We start from the raw sequence: 22,301 nt of genomic DNA on the forward strand, positions 1-22,301 counted from the left end.
CGCTGCATTCTGGGTAGTGTAGTCCTGGACCGTTAAGAGTGGGTGGAGAAATTCCGCCTCAAGACCGGATATCAGTTCCATCATAATTGGTTAGATAAACTGCTCATTAAATCACATCCTGGACAATCTTTATAGCGATTGGTGAGGGTGGGGAGGGTTAAGCGCCATCGGCACTCCCATTCGGAACCGGTGCTGTCCATCGGATGTCGTAAGAAGGCTGGCTTGCGGAGAGACAATTGCTGATTGGCTGGCGGGCTGGAAACTCCGAAGCGCCGGGCCCCACCGTGAGACGATTGGCTGATCGGTGGGCGGGATTGGGAGCCAGAGGCGGAGTCGGGGAGGCGGTGGCTCCAGAGATGGCAGTGAGCGAGAGGAGGGGGCTCGGCCATGGGAGCCCCGCAGAGTCGGGGCAGCGGCTACTTCTGCTGCTGCTGCTGGGCAGCTGCTCCGGGCGCATCCACCGGCTGGCGCTGACGGTGAGGCCCGCCGCGCGGGGGTCTGGGGTGGGGTGGGCGCAACTTTGCCTCGGAAAAGCCCCTGGCTTTGAGTGGTCTCGTCCGGCTTCCCCTGTACCCGACGCGGGATGGAGTGGTCCGGCGCCCCCCGTTTCCCGGCCCGGAGTGGTCTAGTCCCGGGATCCCCTTCCGTTCTCCGGATGGAGTTGCCAGGCCGCCTCGCTAGGGTCGGGCCCCTCCCTTCGGGGGCGGGGCTCCATCTCTTGGGGACACCCCCCCCAACGCTGGGTCTTAGTACTTTACATTCTTGAAATCACTTTTGGGGCGTTGGGGAACCTGGAGCTGCACAGCGGGGTCCTGGGAGGCTATGGAGTGGAGTCCTCTGGCCGCTTAATGGGATTTGGGGGGATCTGTTGAAATGCTGCTGGGAGCTCAGCTGCAATCTAGAAATTCTTCCGGGAGGTGAAGGCCAGCGCACCAAGGTGAACAACTTCTCTGCGGGTGGTGCTCACCCCCGTGGGGAGACTTCCAGGTGCCCCAGAATCTCTGTTCCTGGCCCTCAGAACAGAGGTCCGGAGAAGGAGAATCCAAGGCCACCCTTTCCCTGCAGGGAGGAAGTCCTTCTCAACTTTCTCTTGTCATTTTCTGGGCCTGTCCTAAATAGAGGGGTACCAGGAGGACCTTTGGCGGGGGTGGGGGGGACGGTGAGTTAAGCCAGGTCCCTGGGGCTGGGCAGGCTGAAGCGGTTTGAACTGCCTCTGCCTCCTTGGTCTCCGGCAGGGGGAGAAGCGAGCAAACATCCAGCTGAACAGCTTCGGTTTCTACACCAATGGCTCCCTGGAGGTGGACTTGAGCCTCCTACGGCTGGGCCTCCAGGAGGCAGAAGAGAAGTCCCTGCTGGTGAGAGGCCTTGAGGAGTTTGCTGGAGGAGATCAGGGTGCAACCCCCTGGTGCTGGGTTCCCAGCTCTGCTTCTACCCATGTGATCTGTGCAAATCCCGTGATCTCTCAAAGCCTCAGTTTCCTCATCTGTACTGGGAATAATAACGTCTTACACAGCATGTGCTAGGCACTTTTCTTAAGAGCTAGGGGACAGGTGGGGCGCGGTGGCTCATGCTTTGTAGTCCTAGCACTTTGGGAGACCAAGGTGGGAGGATTGCTTGAGGCCAGGAGTTTGAGACAAGCCTGGGCAACATAGTTAGACCCTGCCTCTACAAGAAGTTTTAAAAGTTAGCCAGGCAGCCGGGCATGGTGGCTCACGCCTGTAATCCCAACACTTTGGGAGGCTGAGGCAAGTGGATTGCTTCCGGTCAGGAGTCTGAGACCAGCCTGGCCAACATGGCAAAACCCCATCTCTACTAAAAATACAAAAATTAGCCGGGCGTGGTGGTGGGCACCTGTAATCCCAGCTACTCAGGAGGCTGAAGCAGGAGAATCACTTGAACCCGGGAGGCAGAGGTTGCAGTGACCCAAGATTGTGCCATTGCACTCCAGCCTGGGCCACAGCAAGACTCCATCTAAAAAAAAAAAAAAAAAAAAATCTCGAGGTTTGGTGAGGTGTGCCTGTAGTCCCAGCTAGTCGGGAGGCCGAGGTGAGAGGATGCCTGGGAGTTCGAGGCTGCGGTGAGCTATGATCCTGCCACTGTATTCCAGCTTGGGCAACAGAATGAGGTTCACCTTCCACCCTGATTCTGAAAAAGAGCAAGAGTGTGTGCGATCTAGCGCATGGTGGACGTTCAGTCAGTGTGAGGTTAGGTTTCTGTTGCTACCGAGAGGGATAACTGGGAGGTCGCTACCGTCCCCTCACACTCTCCTCCTGTTTTTTCCACGCACCAGGTGGGGTTCAGTCTCAGCCGGGTTCGATCTGGCAGAGTGCACTCGTACTCAGTGAGTGGAGGGAATGGGGAAGGAGGGAGAAGGGGCTGGAGGGAGGGGTTGGTGTCCATCTTCTGCACCTGTAACTCAAAGGCCCCTGTTCTCTCTCAGAGGCAGGAGCAGAAAGAGCTCCTGGGTGGACAAGGAGGGAGACAGGGTGGAGCTGGGCCGTGGGAGGAGTAACCAAGACTCCCTCCTGCCCACCCCGCAGACGCAGGATTTCCAGGACTGCCCTCTCCAGAGAAACAGTAGCAGCTTCCTGGTCCTGTTCCTCATCAACACCAAGGATCTGCAGTGAGTTGGGGACTGGGGCTCACTCAGATCCTTCATTTGCGTTTCCCCAGTGTGATGCCTGCAGACACCTGGGCTGATCAAGTGGGATGAGCAGCAAAGAGAGAGGAGGCCACTTAGGTTTTAGTTTTGCCTTCGAGCCTTGTGATTATTGGAAAGGAGAGAGAGACTTAGCAGGTATTGGTGTCTCAGGGCAGAAGACCCGGATGCAGAGCATTGTTGTGAGAATGAATAATGATTGTTCGTCCATACTGAGTGCTTCCTGTGTGCCAGGCCGTGTCCTGGAGTTTTAACACATTAATTTATCCGTTCCTTACCCTGCGATCATCTCCGCTCTTCAGAGGAGAAAACTGAGTCCCAGGAACTGGGATGCAGAGCCAGGCAGCCTGGGACCAGGGTCTGACAATACCATGTTGCCTCTCTGTAGATACAGTGTTTCCTTTCTGAATAATACACTTAGGGCAGGGTTAGTAGCTCATGCCTCTAATCCCAGCACTTTGGGAGGCTGAGGTAGAGGGATCCTTGAGCCCAGCAATTGTAGACCACCCTGGTGCAACTTTACCTTGTCTCCACACAAAAAAATACAGAAATTAACCAGGCTTGGTGGCATATGCCTGTAGTCCCAGCTACTCTGGAAGCTGAGGTGGGAGGATTTCTTGAGCTGGGTAGGTGGAGGTTGCGGTGAGCCAAGCCTGTCTCAAATAATAATAAGAATAATAAAGTAGGGCTGGCCACAGTAGCCCATGCCCTTAATTCCAGTGCTTTGGGAGGCTGGCCGAGCTGGAGGATCACTTGAAGTCAGGAGTTTGACACTAGCCAGGGCAACATAGGGAGACCAACCCCCCCATACAAAATTTAAAAATTAGGTCAGGTGCCGGGGCTCACACCCGTAATCCCAGCACTTTTGGATGCTGAAACAGGCAGATCACAAGGCCAGGAGATCAAGACCATCCTGGCTAGAATGGTGAAACCCTGTCTCTACTAAAAATACAAAAAATTAGCCGGGAACAGTGACACGCACCTGTAGTCCCAGCTACTCAGCAGGCTGAGGAAGGACAATTGCTTAAACCTGGGAGGCGGAGGTTGTAGTGAGCTGAGATCATGCCACTGGGCTCCAGCCTGGTCAACAGAGTGAGACTCCGTCTCAAAAAATAAAAAATTAGCCAAGCCTGGTGGCGTGTGCCTGTGGTCCATCTCCTCCGGAGGCTGAAGTGGGAGGATTGCCTGATCCCAGGAATTTGAGGCTGCACTGAGCTGTGATTGCACCACAGTGCTCCAGCTTGGGTGACAGAGCAAGACCCTGTCTCTAAAGAAAAGAGAAAAAGAGTAGATTGATGCCATGGGAAATGACAAATAATTGCTGGTGCAGGCAGCATGTGAAGGCGGCAGCCGCCTTGACCGGTGGGAACCAAATGCTGAAACTCAGTGATAACTGACTTGGCTGGATCCCGCCCTGCAGGGAAGACACGCAGAGGGTCCCAGAGGCCACTGAGTCTTTTGCCCCAGCTTGTGTGCCTGACCCCAGGTTCAGCCCCCAGCCTCATTCCCCGCCCCACCCCTCACCCCAGGGTCCACGTGCGGAAATATGGAGAGCAGAAGAAGTTATTCATCTTTCCCGGGCTCCTCCCCGATGTGCCCTCTGAACCAGGGCTCCCGAAGCCAGAGCCCACAGTACCCCGCAAGGTGGATAGTGGTGAGTCAGCCTGGCTATGCAGGCAGGGGTGGATGGGCAGGTCTGCCCTCTCCACCCGCCGTTCCATTTTCCCGCCATCCCTCTAGCAACCCTTCTCTGAAAATCACTCCCTGGTCTTTTCCAGGGACCTCTACGACCAGCAAGCCCAAGTCAACACCCACAGTGTCTCAGGTTTGGGGGAGGCGGGGCAGGAGGGAAGAAGGCACACCCCAGGGGCCACAGGGACCCAGCGCCAGCTGATGGAGGGGTCTGTCCCTTCAGAGTCCTAGCGGGAAGAACAAGGAGCTGGTGTTGGGCCTGAGCCACCTGAACAACTACTACAACTTCAGTGTGAGTTCCTTGGTGCCTGCGGCCCTGCCATCACCCCAGAGCAAGCGACCCCCAAGCTGAGCCCTCCTCTCTCCCCCCACCCAGTTCCATGTGGTGATTGGCTCTCAGGCAGAGGAAGGCCAGTACAGCCTGAACTTCCACAACTGCAACAATTCGGTGCCAGGAAAGGAGCATCCATACGACATCACGGTGAGCGGAGGGGAGGGCAGCAGTGCCGGGGAGCACCCACTTCGGGCCAGGAGCACCACACCCTGCTTAGCTTCTTGCAGCCCCCCCAGGTGTGAAGTGGGAGCTGTTACACCCATTCAGGAGATGGGGCCAACTGAGGCCCAGTAGAAAGTGGGAGAGCTGGCTGGGCATGGTGGCTCATGCCTATAATCCCAGCACTTTGGGAGGCTGAGGCAGGCGGATCACGAGGTCAAGAGATCGAGACCATCCGGGCCAACGTGGTGAAACCCCATCTCTACTAAAAATATAAAAATTAGCTGGGCATGGTGACACATGCCTGTAATCCCAGCTACTCCAGAGGCTGAGGCAGGAGAATCGCTTGAACCTGGGCGGCAGAGGTTACAATGAGCCGAGATCGTGCCATTGTGCTCCAGCCTGGTGACAGAGTGAAACTCCGTCTGAAAAAAAAAAAGCGGGAGAGCTGGAGACCCTCACTCACTGCCCTCCAAGGCCAGAGGCAGGGCTGTGTCCCCGCCGCCACCCACCACTGCCTCCTCCCCAGGTGATGATCCGGGAGAAGAACCCCGACGGCTTCCTGTCAGCGGCAGAGATGCCCCTTTTCAAGCTCTACATGGTCATGTCTGCCTGCTTTCTGGCTGCTGGCATCTTCTGGGTGTCCATCCTTTGCAGGAACACGTAATACCCCTGCCCCTGGGGGTCCCCCATTTCCCTTTACCAGACCCCCATCTGTATCCCCGGCTGATGCCCCCACCCCCATCTCTCCCTGACCCTCCCACCAGGTACAGCGTCTTCAAGATCCACTGGCTCATGGCGGCCTTGGCCTTCACCAAGAGTATCTCTCTCCTCTTCCACAGCGTGAGAGCCTTGGACCAGGGAGTGGCGGGGGTGGGCTGGAAGAGACCATCCGGGCCATCCCCCATCTCTGCAGACCCTGGGCTTGTGGGAGGGCCATCTGCCAGCTATCCACGTGTCCACCCATCTTGCCAATGTGGCCAGCCGCCCATCCCCTCTGTCTGTCCACCAGTCCTTCTGGGCAGCTCTGTCCACTACTGTCCCTTGGTTCAGCTGTGACTGTCCACCTCATTGATTGTCCAACAATTCGCCCCGCCGACTGTGACCGTTCCCTCCATGTTTTCAGCCCTGATTACCATTTTTGAGTCCTATGCACCATCCTCAGTATTCAGCTTTCTGACCACCCATCTGGTTGTGATGGTCCGTGTTCCTAATCCCACACCTCCATCACCATCCTCCTGCCCCTCTGTCCGCCTCACTGTCCGTCTGTCCGTCCACCCCCAGATCAACTACTACTTCATCAACAGCCAGGGCCACCCCATCGAAGGCCTCGCCGTCATGCACTATATCACGCACCTGTGAGTGCCTGCCCTTCTGTGTAGCTGGGGAGGCGGTCAGGGAAGGGCGGGCCCCCGCCACATCATCACGCCCTCCCCTGCTCCCCCAGGCTGAAGGGCGCCCTCCTTTTCATCACCATTGCCCTGATTGGTTCAGGCTGGGCCTTCATCAAGTACGTCCTGTCGGATAAGGAGAAGAAGGTCTTTGGGATCGTGATCCCCCTGCAGGTGCGGATGGAGCAGGGAGCGGGGGAGGGCTGAAGGGGGTGGTGGGTGTGGAGGGAAGCGGGCCGGGCAGTGCCCACCCAACCCCGCCGCTCGCGCAGGTCCTGGCCAACGTGGCCTATATCATCATCGAGTCCCGAGAGGAGGGCGCCAGTGACTATGGGCTGTGGAAGGAGATTCTGTTCCTGGTGGACCTCATCTGCTGCGGCGCCATCCTCTTCCCCGTCGTCTGGTGAGGACCCTGCCCCCAGGCTGAGGCCCTGCCCCATGCCCATGGGCGATGCCCTCACTGACCACACCCTGTGTCCCCCACCTGTCCCAGGTCCATCCGGCATCTCCAGGACGCATCTGGCACAGACGGGAAGGGTGAGGCCCTGAGCCTTCGGACCCTCCGTTCATGCCCCCTTCCTGCCCCTGGCCCTTCATTCTGCCCCTAGGACACCCCTCCTGGCCTCTCTGCCCAGCCCCCAGGCCTCTGCCTCCCTGGACACCCCAGTCTGTATTCTCTTTCTCCTGAATGCCCCCATCTGGCTTCTCTGCCCCATTGGGTGGCCCTTTCCTCCTCTGTGATCTCCCCCTTCGGCCTTTCTACGCCCCTAACGTCACCTCCAGACTTTCTGCTCCTTGGACACTCCCTCAGATGTCCTGTTTGTCCCCTCCCCCAGTGCCCCTCCCCTCCCTCCCACCCTCAGTCTCCCCTGACCCCTGTCTCTGTGCCCACCCCCACCCTCAGTGGCAGTGAACCTGGCCAAGCTGAAGCTGTTCCGGCATTACTATGTCATGGTAGGAGCCCGACTCACTCACGGTGGTGGGGGGAAGGGAACGGGGGGACCACTGGCCTGCTGTGCGCCCACCCCAGCCCCATCCTGAGGCCCGTACCAGGCGCCCTGGCCCGAGGTCCTGCAGTCCTGGCTTCATACCTGCGCCGCCCCTGCAGGTCATCTGCTACGTCTACTTCACGCGAATCATCGCCATCCTGCTGCGGGTGGCTGTGCCCTTCCAGTGGCAGTGGCTGTACCAGGTGAGCCCGAGGCCCAAGTGGGACAGGAGGGCAGCCACGGTGGAGGCGGGGTGCGCCTGACGCCCCCATCTGCCCTGTCCCGCCCCCAGCTGTTGGTGGAGGGCTCCACCCTGGCCTTCTTCGTGCTCACGGGCTACAAGTTCCAGCCCGCAGGAGACAACCCGTACCTGCAGCTGCCCCAGGAGGACGAGGAGGACGTCCAGATGGAGCAAGTGTGAGCCCGGGCACAGTGGGCAGGGTGGCAGCTCCGGGGGTGGAGTGGGGGGTGGGCAGTTCTACGGGCAGGGTGGCCCAGGGGCAGGGACCGCAGCAGGCCTGGGGGCAGTGTTCCGGCAGAGGCTGGTGTTGAGGAGGACTGGAGGGGAGATGAGGGCAGCCAGGGCAGCTCTGCGGGTGAGGACTGGACCTCTGTGGAGTGCCTGAGGCCAGGCTAAGCTGGGGGTGGGGTTAGGGCCGCTAGGGAGACTGCTAGGCTGGCCCTGGGGGTGGGGTGGGCGGGGCCTAAGTGGTTGGTGTAGAATGGGTGGGGTCTGGGCTGCTGGGAGGTGGAATGGGCGGGGCCAGGGCTACTCTGGGAATGGGGGGTGGGGCTTAGGTTATTGGAGTAGAATGCATGGGGCCTGGGCTGCTGTGGGGTGGGGTGGGGTGGGGTGGGCGGGGGCGGAATGGGTCTGGGGTAGAGTGGGCGAGGCCAGAGCTGCTGGGGGGGCGGGGCCTGAGTGGTTCTGTGTAGAGTGGGTGGGGCCTGGTGCTCTTTGGCGCTGGCAATGGACGACCTCCTTGCTGTCTGCCCCTAGAATGACGGACTCTGGGTTCCAGGAAGGCCTCTCCAAAGTCAACAAAACAGCCAGCGGGCGGGAACTGTTGTGATCACTCCACATCTCAGACCAAAGGGTCCTCCTCCCCCAGCGCTTCTCACTCCTGACCCTCTTCCACAGCGTATGTGGGGAGGTGGAGGGGGTCCATGTGGACCAGGCGCCCAGCTCCCCGGGAACCCAGTTCCCCAACAAGCCCAGTTGGAAGAAGAGCCCCTTCCTCCCCGAAAGTATTGGGCAGCCCTGTCCTCACCCCGGGACCACCACTCCCTTCCAGCTATATGTACAATAATGACCAATCCGTTTTGCTACGCTGGTGTCTTGCCTTTTTGGGGATTGAGGTCTACACAGAGATCGTGTAAAATTGTAAAATGTAGAAACCTGTTTTTGCTGTGTGTGGTGGAGCGGGAGCGGGCACAGGGTTCACGGCTTTGCACATTCAGTAAATATCCATTGAGCAACCACTGCATGCAGGGCCCAATGCCAGGCGCTGGGGTCAGAGCAGTGACCAAGACCCACCTGGTCCCAGCCCTCGAGGGGCTCCCAGTGTCCACGGTGGGGGTCAGGCAGAGGGACAGGTCACCTGGCAGCACCATCACTGAGCCATCGTCCCTCTGACAGGGTCAGCACAGGGCCCTGACCCAGCCTTGGGGATCAGGAAAAGTCAGCAGAAACATGGCGGAAGAGTTCATGCCCAGATGAGGGAACCGCGTGCATGAATGCTGGGGGCGAGGGGAGAATGGGGATTTGAAGACCCCCCAGGTGGCTCGGGCTACAGAGGAAAAGAAAGAATAGGCTGGGTGCAGTGGTGGGTACCTGTAATCCAAGCACTTTGGGAGGCTGAGGCAAACGAATCCCTTGAGGCTGGGAGTTCAAGACCAACCTGGCTAACATGGTGAAACCCCAACTCTACTAAGAATACAAAAATTAGTCTGGTGTGGTGGCGGGCAACTATAATCCCAGCTACTCAGGAGGCTGAAATGGGAGAATCACTTGGGCCAGAAAGGCAGAGGTTGCAGTGAGCAAAGATTGCACCATTGCACTCTAGCCTGGACAACAGAGCAAGACTCCGTCTCAAAAACAGTAATAACAGAAGCTAATCGGGCATGGTGACAAGTGCATGGAGTAACTGCAGCTGCTCGGGAGGCTGATGCAGGAGTATCACTCGAGCCCAGGAGTTAAAGACCAGCCTGGGCAACATAGTGAGACCCCATCTCAAGAAAAGAAAAAATAGTAATACAAGAAAATGCAGAATGATTGCTACGCCACACTGTATATTAAAGCTTCCATGGATTTTAATTTGTTAAAAAGCCTATGAGCAGCAGGGTATAAAGCCCTTTTTGTTGTTGTTTGAGATGGCGTTTCACTCCCGTTGCCCAGGCTAGAGTGCAATGGCTCGATCTCTGCTCGCTGAAACCTCTGCCTCCTGGGTTCAAGCAATTCACCTGCCTCAGCCTCCTGAGTAGCTGGAATTACAGGCATATGTCACCATGCCTGGCTAATTTTGTATTTTTAGTAGAGACGGGGTTTCTCCATGTTGGTCAGGCTGGTCTCAAACTCCCAACCTCAGGCAATCTGCCCGCCTTGGCCCTCCCACAGTGCTGGGATTACAGACGTGAGCCACCGTGCCCAGCCCCAAGAAACCTTTTTGAGGTCACACAGCTAATGAGTGAGTGGGAGACTCAGGGCTCAAAGCCAGACACTGACTGCTCATTGCTGCTCTGTAGCTAGACTCTCTGGGAGGAAACCTCAGCCTGTTGGCATTTGCTGTGTGACCCTTGATCACTGGCTTACCAACCGTTTCCTTGCACATAACATGGGGCCTCCTAAGTTTGTTGAGTATCTCACATACTATAGCAGGTATCAGTGGCTTGACACAGCACCCAGCTTTACAGCCTCAGCCGGACATCTAGGGGACCAGCCCTGAATCTCGAGGGGCAACTGCAGAATTCAAGATCCACTTGTGCACATGCGTAAGGGCAGGCTCCCAAGGTGGGTCTCCACCTCCCGCCCACCCGCCCTTCAACTACAAAAGGCACCCACAATGCCTTTTGGAGCTCAGCCATGCCTTGCTTGCTGAAGGCCACAAGCACAGTACAGCGGCAAGGAACAGGGCTGGGGCAAAGTCTTCCTGTAAGCAGAAACAAATATAGCTGGAGCCCAGATGAATACATAGCCTGGTCAGACGAAGAAGGAAGTGGGGGGCATTGCCGCCTGGGGAAGTTACATGAACAAGGTGGGGAAGCCTGGGATGGCCTGCAAGGCTGGAGGGGGGGCAGGAGGAAGGCGAGAGAAGCTGGCAGAGTCCTAAAGGTAGGCAGGCACATGGGGCTTCATGCAGGGGTCCACGGGAGCCGTGGAGGAATGTAAAACGGGAGGAGCACGGCCAGAGAGAGATGTTTGACTCCATGTGCATGCTGCAGTCGGCTGAGTCATGGTCCCCTCAAAAGATGTGCACATCCAGCTTGGCGCTGTGGCTCATACCTGTAATCCCAGCACTTTGGGAAGCTGAGGCAGGTGGATCACTTCTCAGGAGTTCGAGACCAGCCTGGCCAACATAGAGAAACCCCATCTCTACTAAAAAATACAAGAATTAGCTGGGCGTGGTGGTGAGCACCTGTAATCCCAGCTACTCGGGAGGCTCAGGCAGGATAATTGCTTAAACCCGGGAGGCAGAGGTTGTAGCAAACCATGATCACACCACTGTACTCCAGCCTGGGTGACAGAGCGAGACCCTGTCTCAAAAAACAAAAAAGAAAGAAAGATGCGCACATCCGAATCCCAAGGCCTTGTGGATGTATTCTGTCATGTGGCAAAAGGGACTTTGTGAGTGGGATTAAGTTTCTTAAAATTGGGGGATTATCTTGGATTATCTGGGCACGCCCAATATTGTCACAGGGGTCTTTATAAGAGGGAGGTGGGAGGGTCAGAGTTAGAGAAGGAGACGCAGTGACAAAGGCAGAGGCTGCAGTGATTCCGAGGAACGGGCCACGAGCCATGGAATGCAGGTGGCTCCTAGACGATGAACAAGGCAAGGAAACGGATTCACCTGTTTCCTCCAGAAAGGAACGCAGTCCTGTTGACACCTTCATTTTACACTTCTGACCTCCAGAACTGTCAGAGAATAAACGTGTTGTTTTAACCCACCAAATGTACAGTAATCTGTTGCTGCAGCAGTTAAGAACTCATGCAGTTTAAGAGCACATGCTCTAGAGAGCCCAGCTGCCTGAGTTCAGATGCCGGCACTTATCCGCTGCAGGATCTTGGACAAACGGCAGAAGCCTCTGTTTCTTCATCTGTAAAGTGGGGCAATGATACTACCTATGGCATGTGGCGTAAACAAGGGTTAAAGTACATGAAATAGATAAGATGCCACCGCTAGCATCTCATAGGCGTTTGTGAACATGAGTGCCCATTCGTGTATTATACATGATGATTGTCAAAGGAATACAAAGGTGGGGTTTTTGTTGTTGTTTAGACAGTCTCGCTCTGTCACCCAGGCTGGCGTGCAATAGCACGATCTCAGCTCATCGCAACCTCCGCCTCCCAGGTTCAAGTGATTCTCCTGCCTCAGCCTCCCAAGTAGCTGGGATTACAGGCGCCCACCACCACGCCTGGCTAATTTTGTATTTTTAGTAGGTACAGGGTTTCACCGTGTTGGCCAGGCTAGTCTTGAACGCCCGGCCACAAGTGAGCCACCTGTCTCGGCCCCCCAAAGTGCCAGGATTATAGCTGTGAGTCACCGCACCCGGCCCAAAGGTGGGTTTTAGAAAAGGAGCCCCCAAGCCAGGCATGGTGATGTGCACCTGTAATCCCAGCTGCTTGGGAGGCTGAGGCAGAAGGATCACCTGAGCACAGGAGTTTGAGGCCACAGTGGGCTGTGATCACACCACTGCACTCCAGCCTGGGCGACAGGGCCAGACCCTGCTTTTAAAAGAATAAAATAAAAATAGTCCCCAGCTGCTGCGGAGTAAACAGGCTGGTGAGGAGGCTGGGGCAGAGGTCAGGACAGAGATCACAGTGGTGGAGAGGGAGGAGGAGCTGGGAGATTCCGGGCAGGGGCTTGGCCAGCAGGTGAATTCAGGGAATGAGAGGAAGGGAGGAGCCTAGCTTGGAGGCCTGGTAGGGCCCTCACCCAAGCAAGGCTAGGGGAGAAGACGCGGGTGTTAGCAAAAGTAAAAAGGCAGTTCATCAAGAGTTTGAGACCAGCCTGGCTAACATGGTGAAACCCCGTCTACTAAAAATACAAAAATTACCCGGGTGCCGGCGCGGTGGCTCACCCCTGTAATCCCAGCACTTTGGCAGGCTGAGGTGGGTGGATCACGAAGTCAAGAGATTGAGACCATCCTGGTCAACATGGTGAAACCCCGTCTCTACTAAAAATACAAAAAATTAGCTGGGCATGGTGGCGCGTGCTTGTAACCCCAGCTACTCAGGAGGCTGAGGCAGAAGAATTGCCTGAACCCAGGAGGGGGAGGTTGCGGTGAGCCAAGATCGCACCATTGCACTCCAGCCTGGGCAACAAGAGCGAAACTCCGTCTCAAAAAAAAAAAAAAATTAGCTGGGGGTGATGGTGTGTACCTGTAGTCCCAGATACTTGGGAGGGTGAAGGAGGAGAATCGCTGGAACCCGGGGGGCGGAGGTCGCAGTGAGCCGGGATCGCGCCATTGCACTCCAGCCCGGGGGCAACAACAGCGAGACTCTTTCTCAAAAAAGAAAAAATGCAGTTCAAGTGTACTGAGCCCTCAGTATGTGCGGGGCGCCGGGCTAAGCAGCCCTTGGTGCTACTCGGGACTTTCACTACAAGACTAGAAAGGAGGCTCTAGGCTGTGATCTCCAGTTGACAAATTAGGAACTGATTTGGAGGAGGGGTCAGACCTGCCTAGGGGCCCCGCAGAGCTGGAATCAAAACCCAGTGCTCTCCATTTTCCCAGAGTGGGAGTACCCAGGGCCCCGCTTCTTTCTGCAGAGTGTACGAGAGGGAGAGGAGGGAAAGAGCCATTATCAGCAGGCAGTTAGATTGGTTCAGCCAGGTCAAGGTTAACTTGGATTAATCAGTAATGGGGTGGCAGAGGGGAGGGCCTGGCTCTGGGTCCTGGAGAAAAATTCTAGGAAAGCAGGCACCTCAACCCGGAATTAGACGGTGGGATAAGGGGCTTCCCAGCTGCTCCCTCTGTCGCGGGGAAGGGATGGGGTGTAGCGGGTTGTAAGTAAACCCAGGCAGGTGTGAAGCAGGGCTATTTGGGTCCCCACCCAACGATCATTCCCGCTTCCTTCCTCTCATTTTCTTTCTTTTTTCTTTGTCTTTTTATTTATTTATTTAGAGACAGTCTCGTTCTGTCGCCCAGGCTGGAGTGCAGCGGTGCGATCTCGGCTCACTGCAACCTACACCTCCTGGGCTCAAGCGATTCTCCCGCTTCAGCCTCCCGAGTAGCTGGGACTACAGTTGCGTGCCACCACGCCCGGCTAATTTTTTGTATGTTTAGTAGAGATGGGGTTTCACCATGTTAGCCAGGATGGTCTTGGTCTCCTGACCTCGTGATCCACCAGCCTCAGCCTCCCAAAGTGCTGGGATTAGAGGTGTGAGCCACCACACCCCACCCTTTCCTTTATTTTATTTTTTTTTTTAGAGACAGAGTCTTGCTCCATCATCCGGGCTGGGACAATGGTGTGGTCAGAGCTCACTGCAGCCTCTAACTCCTCCTGCCTCAGCCTCCCAAGGAACTGGGACTACAGGCCTGCCACCATGCTCTGCTAATTTTTTTTTTTTTTAATTGTAGAGACAAAGTTGCACTGTATTTCTCAGGCTGGTCTTGAACTCCAGGGCTCAAACGATGCTCTCACCTTGGCTTCCCGGAAGTGCTGCACTCCAGCCTGGGCGACATTTTCGCCTTGCACCCCAGCTAGGGTTGCCCAACAGAATTCAGGACGCTCGGTTACATTTGAATTTCAGATAAATAACAAATATTTTTTCAGTATACGTAGCTCCCAGATAACCCATGAATGGTCAGCCCACGTGGCCGTACTCTCCCTCTCTCCCTCCCTTGCTTTCTGGAATGCTGGGCTGGGTGGACCTGCAAATGGAAAGTACCCTCTACACACCCAGATCTCCTTCTTTCCCTCCCCTGCTGGCTCATCTTTGTGTACCTTCCCCCTCCCAAACCTCGACACAAATGCACATCTCCCAGACAAAAGTCATGAGCTTCTAAAGAATTCCCCAGCTCGCCTCCCTCCCTCCTAGCAGGCTATGATCCACTCCAGCCTTCGACCCTCTCACATCTCATCTTGCCACTCCCCTCTGGTCACTTCTTGGAGGTCACAGTAGGGCCAGACCCTTCCCAGCTTCAAGTAATTCTCCTGCCTCAGCCTCCTGAGTAGCTGGGATTACAGGCACATGCCACCATGCCCAGCTAATTTTTTTTGAGACAGAGTCTCACTCTTGTCACCCAGGCTGGAGGGCAATGGCACGATCTCGGCCCACTGCAACCTCTACCTCCCAGGTTCAAGCGATTCTCCTGCCTCAGCCTCCTGAGTAGATGGGATTACAGATGCCTGCCATCACGGCTGGCTAATTTTTGTATTTTTAGTAGAAATGAGGTTTCACCACGTTGGCCGGGCTGGTCTTAAACTCCTGACCTCAGGTGATGTGCCCGCCTCAGCCTCCCAAAGTGCTGGGATTGCAAGCGTGAGCGATTGCACCTGGCCAGGGGTTGCAGTCTCAAAAGCTGAACCCTAATTCTGGAGAGCAAGCAGGTGTTTGCATTCTCCTTCCTCCTCCTCTTCCAAAGAGTGTGTTGCAATCAGTGCAGACGGACGCCAGGTCTGTTCTCACGCTCCATTCCTCCCCCTCGCCCTGGCACAGGAAAGAACGTGGTTTACAGGAAATCAGAGAAAACTCCCCATTAACTCCTTCCATGGAGTTTCAGACACCACCTCTCCAGTGGTAAGGGGACCCCACCCATGTACCATTCTCCTCCCTTTACCATCCACCTCCTATCCCCGGACAGCAATGCTACTGGCCATCAGAGGATGCCAGTTAAAATGACAGCGGGCGGTCAGGTGTGGTGGCTCCCACCTATAATCCCAGCACTCTGGGAGGCGGCGGTGGGCGGATCACCTGAGGTCAGGAGTTTGAGACCAGCCTGGCCAACATGGCAAAACCCCGTCTCTACTAAATATACAAAAAGAAAAAAAAAAAAGCTGGGCGTGGTGGCGCACACCTGTGATCCCAGCTCTTTGAGAGGCTGAGGCAGGAGAATCGCTAGAACTCGGCAGGCGGAGAGTGCAGTGAGCTGAGAGGGTGCTGCACTCCAGCCTGGGCGACAGAGCAAGACTGTCAAATGAAAAAAAGCAACCAGATAATCGCCCCCCCCCCCACAAAAAAAAAAGGAGGCTGGTTGCTTTCTCACAATATAAGAAGAGGTCTGTAACCTGTAAGAATGAGGAAGTTCTTTGTGCACTGAGGTGGAACAATCTCTGAGGTATATTGTTCATTAAAAAAATAAAAAGCAAAAAAAACCCAAGATTTAACTGAAGAGACTGGGAAGAACAGTGTCGAATGTGCCATGCTCAGGGCACAGTGGTTTGCACCAGCGCTTTGCGAGGCTTCTATAGGAGGATCACTTGAGCCCAGGAGTTCAAGACCGGACTGGGCAACGTCTTGCGACTCCATCTCCACAAAAATAAAAAAATTATCTGGGCATGGTGGTGGCAGGCACCTGGAGTCCCAGCTACTAGGGAGGTTGAGGCAGGAGGATCACTTGAGTCCAAGAGGTTGAGGCTGCAGTGAGCTGTGATCGCACCACTGCACTTTGGCCTGAGTGACAGAGTGAGAAAAAGATGTTAAAAAGGAAAAAGCAAAAAGAATATGCCGTCAAAAGGGGTGGGAGGAAAACTACCTTCCCCTCTATACACAGTCATACCTTTTAGATGCTGATCCATATGAATATATTATGCACACAGACACACACACACACAATACAATTTAATAATGTCCTAACAGGATGCTGACATAAGACAGGTACAAAAGCTGGAAATGAGGACTTTTCTCAGTGATGGCTTTTTTCACCACCAAAGTCACTCAGGCATCCCACAAGGGTAAGTGAGGGGAGCTTCCCTGGAAAATGAGCTCAACTGGATAGTGAACTCCTACATATACCTCAAAGCCCATCTGAAGCGGGACCCTACTGCAGGAGGTTTTCCCTGACCCTCCAAGAAGCAGCATTCTATTTCACTGCGGAAAACACTTTTTTTTTTTTTTTTTTTTTTTTTTTCTCCTGCACTGCACATGAGCTAGAAAACATTTCATGAGACTGGGAACTTCTGTGCTGCACTCCGTCCCTCCCCCATCCTACTTCCCCTCCCTCAGCATGGAAGCCTCTGGAAGTAAGGCTCTGGCTCCCAGCCTACAGAGAAATTCCTAGGAATGGTTTGATTGATAAATGCATGGCCAAAAGTGAACTGGGGATGAGGCCCAAGACATCTGCAGTGGGGGGTTCTCCAGACTTTAGTGCTCTTCCACTACAAAGTGGGTGCAACAGAGAAAGCTTTGTGTTCACCAGCTGGCCCTGACCCTGGGAGAGTCCAGGGCAGGGTGTAACAACGTTCATGCTGCTGGGGAGCATGCCCTCAGGTTACACACCCCACGGGCATGTTGGCCCCAGGGACTGAAAATCTTAGGAAATGGTATTGAGAAATCTGGGGCAGCCCCAGAAAGGGGAGAGGCCACAGGGAGAAGGAGGGGCTGAGTGGGGGAAAGGCAGGGGCCGGATAAAGAGCCAGCTCCAGCTGGCGCTGCTCACTCCTCCCCTTCCTCTCCCTCTGTCCCTCTGTCCCTCTGTCCCTGCACTGTCCCAGCACTATGGGGCCTGTCTCAGGTCCCGGCCTCCTGCTCCTGCTACTAACCCACCTCCCCCTGGCTCTGGGGAGTCCCATGTGAGTGGTTACTGCTTCAAGTATGGAAGCAGGCATCTGGGGGTCCAGGTCCCTGTAGAATTCAGGGTGCATTTGGGTGTTTGTGGATTCAGGGGTTAGCAGGTTTATATAAATTTGGGCTGCCTGTGATTTCGGGTGTTTATGGGTTGGGTGTTTGTGGAATCCAGGTATTGTGGAACTGGGGGTTGAGATGTTTCTAGAATTGAGGCCATCTGTTGGTTTAGGGTGTATGGGTGTTTAGTGGTTGTGTGGTTGGGTGAGGGAGACTCCGAGGCTTGGACTTCACAAGGTTTGGGAGTCTGCAGCTTGGGTGTAGGTTTAGAGTTTGGCTACCCTGGGCTCCTGTAGGGTTGGGGAGTTTGGAACTGGTTGTATTTATAGGACTGGGGTGCTGGAAGTTTTGGCTTAGGTTTGCAGTGCTCTAGGATTTGAGCTTTAGAGGTTTTGGTGAATGTGGGTTTGGGTATGTAGAGTTTAGGGTGTCTGGGGGTGTTTGCATATTTGGGGGTGTTTACATATTTGGAGTGTTTAGAGATGCAGAGGTTTAGGGTTTGGGGCCTGTGTGGGTTTAGGCAATTGTGGGTCCGGAAGTCTGGAGGCTTGGAGATTCAGGGGTTGGTGGGGTGCATGCCCCCTCATTGCCCAGGCTTTCAAAGGCCAGGCCCAGCTGGCTGAGAGCGGGAGTCACGGTGATTGCTGTCCTGCCCATGTGGTTGAGACGGTGGCAGTGCCCAGAGAAGAATTTGGACCTGGATATTGGGATGGGCGAGCGGGCCGGCAGTCACTGGATCCTCTCCAGGACCAGGGTCTGGGGCACACAGCCTGCCAGGCGCTGACTCCGGTGAGAACTGGAGTCTCCCTGGAATGACAGCGCCACTCCCGTGCCCCACTCCGACAGGTACTCTATCATCACCCCCAACATTCTGCGGCTGGAGAGCGAGGAGACCGTGGTGCTGGAGGCCCACGACGTGAATGGGGATGTTCCGGTCACTGTCACTGTCCACGACTTCCCAGGCAAAAAACTAGTGCTGTCCAATGAGAAGACCGTGCTGACCCCTGCCACCAGCCACATAGGCAGCGTCACCATCAGGGTGGGTGCAGACTGGAGCAGACCCAGCTGGCACCCACAGCCACACCCACTCCCCCTCCTTCTGGGCCTCTCCCCTTCTGTCTTCTTCCCTTCTAAGCCCTGCCCTTCCCTGAGTCTCCACCCCTTATGAGACTCCTTTCTAAGCCTGCTTTTCTCTGAGACACCACCCTCTCTGAGTCTCCTCCCCTTCTAAGCCCCTCCCTTCTCTAAGACCCCACCCCTTCGGAGTCTCCTCCCCTTCTAAGCCCCTCCCTTCTCTGAGACCCCACCCCTCTCTGAGTCTTCTCCCCTTCTAAGCCCCTCCCTTCTCTGAGACCCCGCCCCTCCCTGAGTCTCCTCCCCTTCTAAGCCCCTCCCTTCTCTGAGACCCCGCCCCTTCGGAGTCTCCTCCCCTTTCTAAACCCCTCCCTTCTTTGAGACCCCACCCCTTCGGAGTCTCCTCCCCTTCTAAGTCCCTCCCACTGAATCTCTTCCTTTTCTAAGCTCTTCCCCCTCTAAGTCTCCTCCTCTGAATCCCTCCCCTCGCAGTCTCCACCCCTAAGTTTCCTCACCCGAGTCCCTCCCCTTTCTGAGACCTTTCCACCTCAGCCCCTCCCCTTTCCTGAGTCCCCGCCCCTTCTGAACCCCTCCTCCTATAAGCTCTCTCTTCCTTGTGAGCCCTCCCTTCTGAGTCCCCTCCCGGATCCCCCCCAACTTCCCTCGCACCTCCTTCACATGCCCCCCCCCTCCAAAACTGGGGCAGGCAAGGAGGGACCCAGCCCAAGATCCTGAAGCTGGACTGTGGTCACGGGGCCTTGGAACAGACCCCTGACGATGCCCTGCCCACGCCTAGATTCCCGCCAACAAGGAGCTCAAGCCAGACAAGAAGGGGCAAAACAAGTTCGTGACCGTCCAGGCGTCCTTCGGGGCCAACGTGGTGGAGAAGGTGGTGCTAGTCAGCCTTCAGAGTGGGTACCTCTTCATCCAGACGGACAAGACCATCTACACCCCCGGCTCCACAGGTGAGGCCGGGGGCAGCTGGAGAGGCCGGGGCACCGGCGTGGGCGGGTCGGGGTCTCACCAGGCCTTCCTGTCTGTTCCACTGCCTTCCAGTTCTCTGTCGGATCTACACCGTCAACCACAAGCTGCTACCCGTGGGCCGGACGGTCGTGGTCAACATTGAGGTACCAGCCAGGGGGGGCCCCAGGGGCAGCAAGGGCGTAGGCTCAGGACAGGCAAAGAGATGGAGAAAGACAGAGAAAGACGCACCAGAGAGGTGCAGTGGCAGAGACAGAGGCAAAGAGATGTGCAGACACACGTGTGACACACACAACACACATACAGCACACAACACACACAGAGGCAAAGATATATGTAGACACGTGCACCCACACAGTGCACACACACAGCACACAACACACACACACACAGCACACAACACACACACACAGAGCAAAGAGATGTGTAAACACATGTGCACCCACACAATGCACACACACAGCACACAACACACACACACACACAGACACAGAGCAAAGAGATATGTAGACACATGTGCACCCACACAATGCACACACACAACACACACAGCACACAACACATACAACGCAACACACAACACACAGTACAACACCCAATACACAACAACACAGTACACACACAACACGGTACACACAATGCAATGTATATAACCACACAACACACACAACACACACAGCATACAACACACACAAACACACAACAGAACACACACAACACACAAACACACAACCACACAATACACACAACATACACAACACGTAACAACCACACAGCACAATATACATAACCACACAACACACACAAAACACATGGCACACTCTCAACACAATCACATAACACACACAAACACATAACACACACAACACACAATCACACAATAAACTATAGGACACATACACACACAAACACACAAGCCAGGAGACAAGAAGGAGATCCAGGGAGACCCCAGGGAGCAGTGCAGGTGTCCGTGGATTCTGCTTTCAGATAAACCGCTGGTCACTTCGCCTCCCTGAGCCTCAGTTTCTTCATCTGAATATTGGGATCAGGACAGATAATTCTATGTCATCTATTTTACCGACCCCGCAGCCAGAGGACGCCTGTGAGCACCTCCTCTGCCTACAGCCCTCCATGGCGCCCGCCTTAATATGGGTCAAAGCCCAAGTCCTCTCTGCAGTCCACAAGGCTCTGCGTGAACTGCCCCATCCCCTCCCTGCCGTCCCTTCCTCCCTCTCTCCCCTTCAGTCACTCTGCTCCAGCCACACGGGCCTCCTCGATGTTCCTCCAACACCCCAGGTGCAGTCATGCCTTGGGACCTTGGCACGGGCTGTGCCCTCTTCTCAGAAAACCCTCTTCTTCCAACTATCCACACAGCTCATCCTCTCTCCTCCTCTAAGTATTTGCTCAAATGCCATCAATGTCTCCATTTTACAATGAAGTCTCCGAGTAACCTATAAAGTTGCATATACCCACCCTGATCTCTCACACACACACACACACACACACACACACACACACACTCCTCCTTCCTGCCATGTCCTGCAAGTGAGATTTATTCATTTGATAATTGCTTTTCCCCTCACCTTGCCCTCTATTGAACCTAAATTCCACCCAGGAAGGAATTTTTATATTTGTTCAGAGTTTTGTCACCTGAACTCAGCCCAATGCTGGTATATAGTTGGGCTTAATAAATTTACTGGGCTGGGCGTGGTGGCTCACGCCTCTAATCCCAGCACTTTGGGAGGCTGAAGTGGGCAGATTAGGAGGTCAGGAGTTCGAGACCAACATGGTCAGTATGGTGAAACCCCATCTCTACTAAAAATACAAAAATTAGCCAGGTGTGGTGGCGCGTGCCTGTAGTCCTAGCTATTTGGAAGACTGAGGCAGAAGAATCGCTTGAACCACAGAGACAGAGGTTGTGGTGAGCCAAGATTTCGCCACTGCACTCCAGCCTGGGTGACAGAGCAAGCCTCAGATTTGTTTGTTTATTTATATTTTTGACAGTGTCTCGCTCTGTCACCCAGGCTGGCATGCAGTGGCACAATCTCAACTCACTGCAACCTCTGCCTCCCAGGTTCCAGTAATTCTCCAGCCTCAGCCTCCCAAGTAGCTGGGATTAACAGATGCCTGCCACCATGCCCAACTAATTTTTGTATTTTTAGTAGGGACGGGGTTTCACCATGTTGGCCAGGGTGGTCTCGATCCTGACCTCAGGTGACCCACCCGCCTCAGCTTCCCAAAGTGCTGGGGTACAGGCCTGAGCCACCATGCCTGTGCAGGTCCCTGTTCTTAACCACAGTAGACACTGTGCACAGAGACTGTCCGGATGCAGAGAGGTCAGGGAGAGCTGAGAGGCTAAGCCCAGCCTCTGAAGGGACTTTCTCCCGTATCCTTCCCTCTTTCCTCCTGCAGAACCCGGAAGGCATCCCCGTCAAGCAGGACTCCCTGTCTTCTCAAAACCAGTTTGGCATCTTGCCCTTGTCTTGGGACATTCCAGAACTCGTCAAGTATGTCGCGCTCTTGAGAAGGGGGCTCAGGGCTCCCCTGTTTCAGGAGAGGGAGCTGGGCTGGGCCTGGGGGGCTCCAAGGCTGGAGCAGACTACTCATCCTCCCTCTTGACAGCATGGGCCAGTGGAAGATTAAAGCCTTCTATGAAAATTCACCACAGCAAGTCTTCTCGGCTGAGTTTGAGGTGAAGGAGTATGGTAAGTGGAGGGGCCAGGGGGTGGCAGCGCCCAGGACACCAGGCCTAGCGCCGGCCCCACTGACGCCGCCGTCTCTCCCCCAGTGCTGCCCAGTTTCGAGGTCATAGTGGAGCCTGCAGAGAAATTCTACTACATCTATAACCAGAAGGGCTTGGAGGTCACCATCACCGCCAGGTGAGGGGCTGGGGGTGCCGCCAGGTAAGGGCCATATGAGGGACCAGGTGAAGCCCAGGTGGGGGTCTGGGGGATGGGACTAAGTGAGGGGTTGGGGCCAGGTAAGAACCAAGTGAGGGACCAGGTGGGGGGGCTGGGG

The 22,301-nt window shown here is 55.3% G+C and overlaps 2 protein-coding genes across 4 annotated transcripts in view; both read left to right on the forward strand.

The window, feature by feature from the left end:
• The first annotated feature begins 309 nt into the window (after positions 1–309).
• On the forward strand, positions 310–8,553 carry GPR108 (G protein-coupled receptor 108). Of its 2 annotated transcripts, none has more exons than XM_017528281.2 (18): positions 310–476; positions 1,236–1,355; positions 2,291–2,341; positions 2,541–2,623; positions 4,189–4,313; positions 4,438–4,484; positions 4,575–4,643; positions 4,728–4,832; positions 5,374–5,507; positions 5,612–5,687; positions 6,129–6,202; positions 6,292–6,409; positions 6,508–6,638; positions 6,729–6,772; positions 7,140–7,189; positions 7,344–7,427; positions 7,517–7,641; positions 8,225–8,553. In XM_017528281.2, the coding sequence occupies exons 1-18, from the start codon at positions 357–359 to the stop codon at positions 8,295–8,297; spliced, it is 1,629 nt and encodes a 542-aa protein (XP_017383770.1). In that variant the 5' UTR covers positions 310–356; the 3' UTR covers positions 8,298–8,553. The 2 variants fall into 2 exon arrangements, with proteins under 2 accessions (XP_017383770.1, XP_017383768.1); XM_017528279.2 differs by having other exon boundaries at positions 8,366–8,553.
• An 8,462-nt stretch (positions 8,554–17,015) lies between these two features.
• C3 (complement C3) overlaps positions 17,016–22,301 on the forward strand; it is a 38,434-nt gene continuing 33,148 nt past the window's right edge. For both annotated transcript variants that reach the window (XM_017528284.2, XM_017528285.2), the window contains exons 1-7: positions 17,016–17,176; positions 18,075–18,267; positions 19,099–19,267; positions 19,359–19,429; positions 21,696–21,790; positions 21,906–21,988; positions 22,072–22,162. In XM_017528284.2, coding sequence (XP_017383773.1) covers positions 17,103–17,176; positions 18,075–18,267; positions 19,099–19,267; positions 19,359–19,429; positions 21,696–21,790; positions 21,906–21,988; positions 22,072–22,162 — 776 coding nt within the window. In that variant the 5' untranslated portion in view covers positions 17,016–17,102. The remainder of the gene's footprint in view (positions 17,177–18,074; positions 18,268–19,098; positions 19,268–19,358; positions 19,430–21,695; positions 21,791–21,905; positions 21,989–22,071; positions 22,163–22,301) is intronic.

The sequence above is a fragment of the Cebus imitator genome, unplaced genomic scaffold, assembly GCF_001604975.1.
Source record: "Cebus imitator isolate Cc_AM_T3 unplaced genomic scaffold, Cebus_imitator-1.0 Scaffold53, whole genome shotgun sequence".
Taxonomy (NCBI): domain Eukaryota; kingdom Metazoa; phylum Chordata; class Mammalia; order Primates; family Cebidae; genus Cebus; species Cebus imitator.

What these genes read in the sequence shown, in the direction of transcription:
- GPR108 (XM_017528279.2), top strand. Translation starts at nt 357, where the DNA reads ATGGCAGTGAGCGAGAGGAGGGGGCTCGGCCATGGGAGCCCCGCAGAG. An exon ending in TCCGGCATTACTATGTCATG is followed by an intron (nt 7,190 to 7,343) that starts GTAGGAGCCCGA and finishes CCGCCCCTGCAG; the next exon opens with GTCATCTGCTACGTCTACTT. An exon ending in GACGTCCAGATGGAGCAAGT is followed by an intron (nt 7,642 to 8,365) that starts GTGAGCCCGGGC and finishes CCTCTTCCACAG; the next exon opens with CGTATGTGGGGAGGTGGAGG.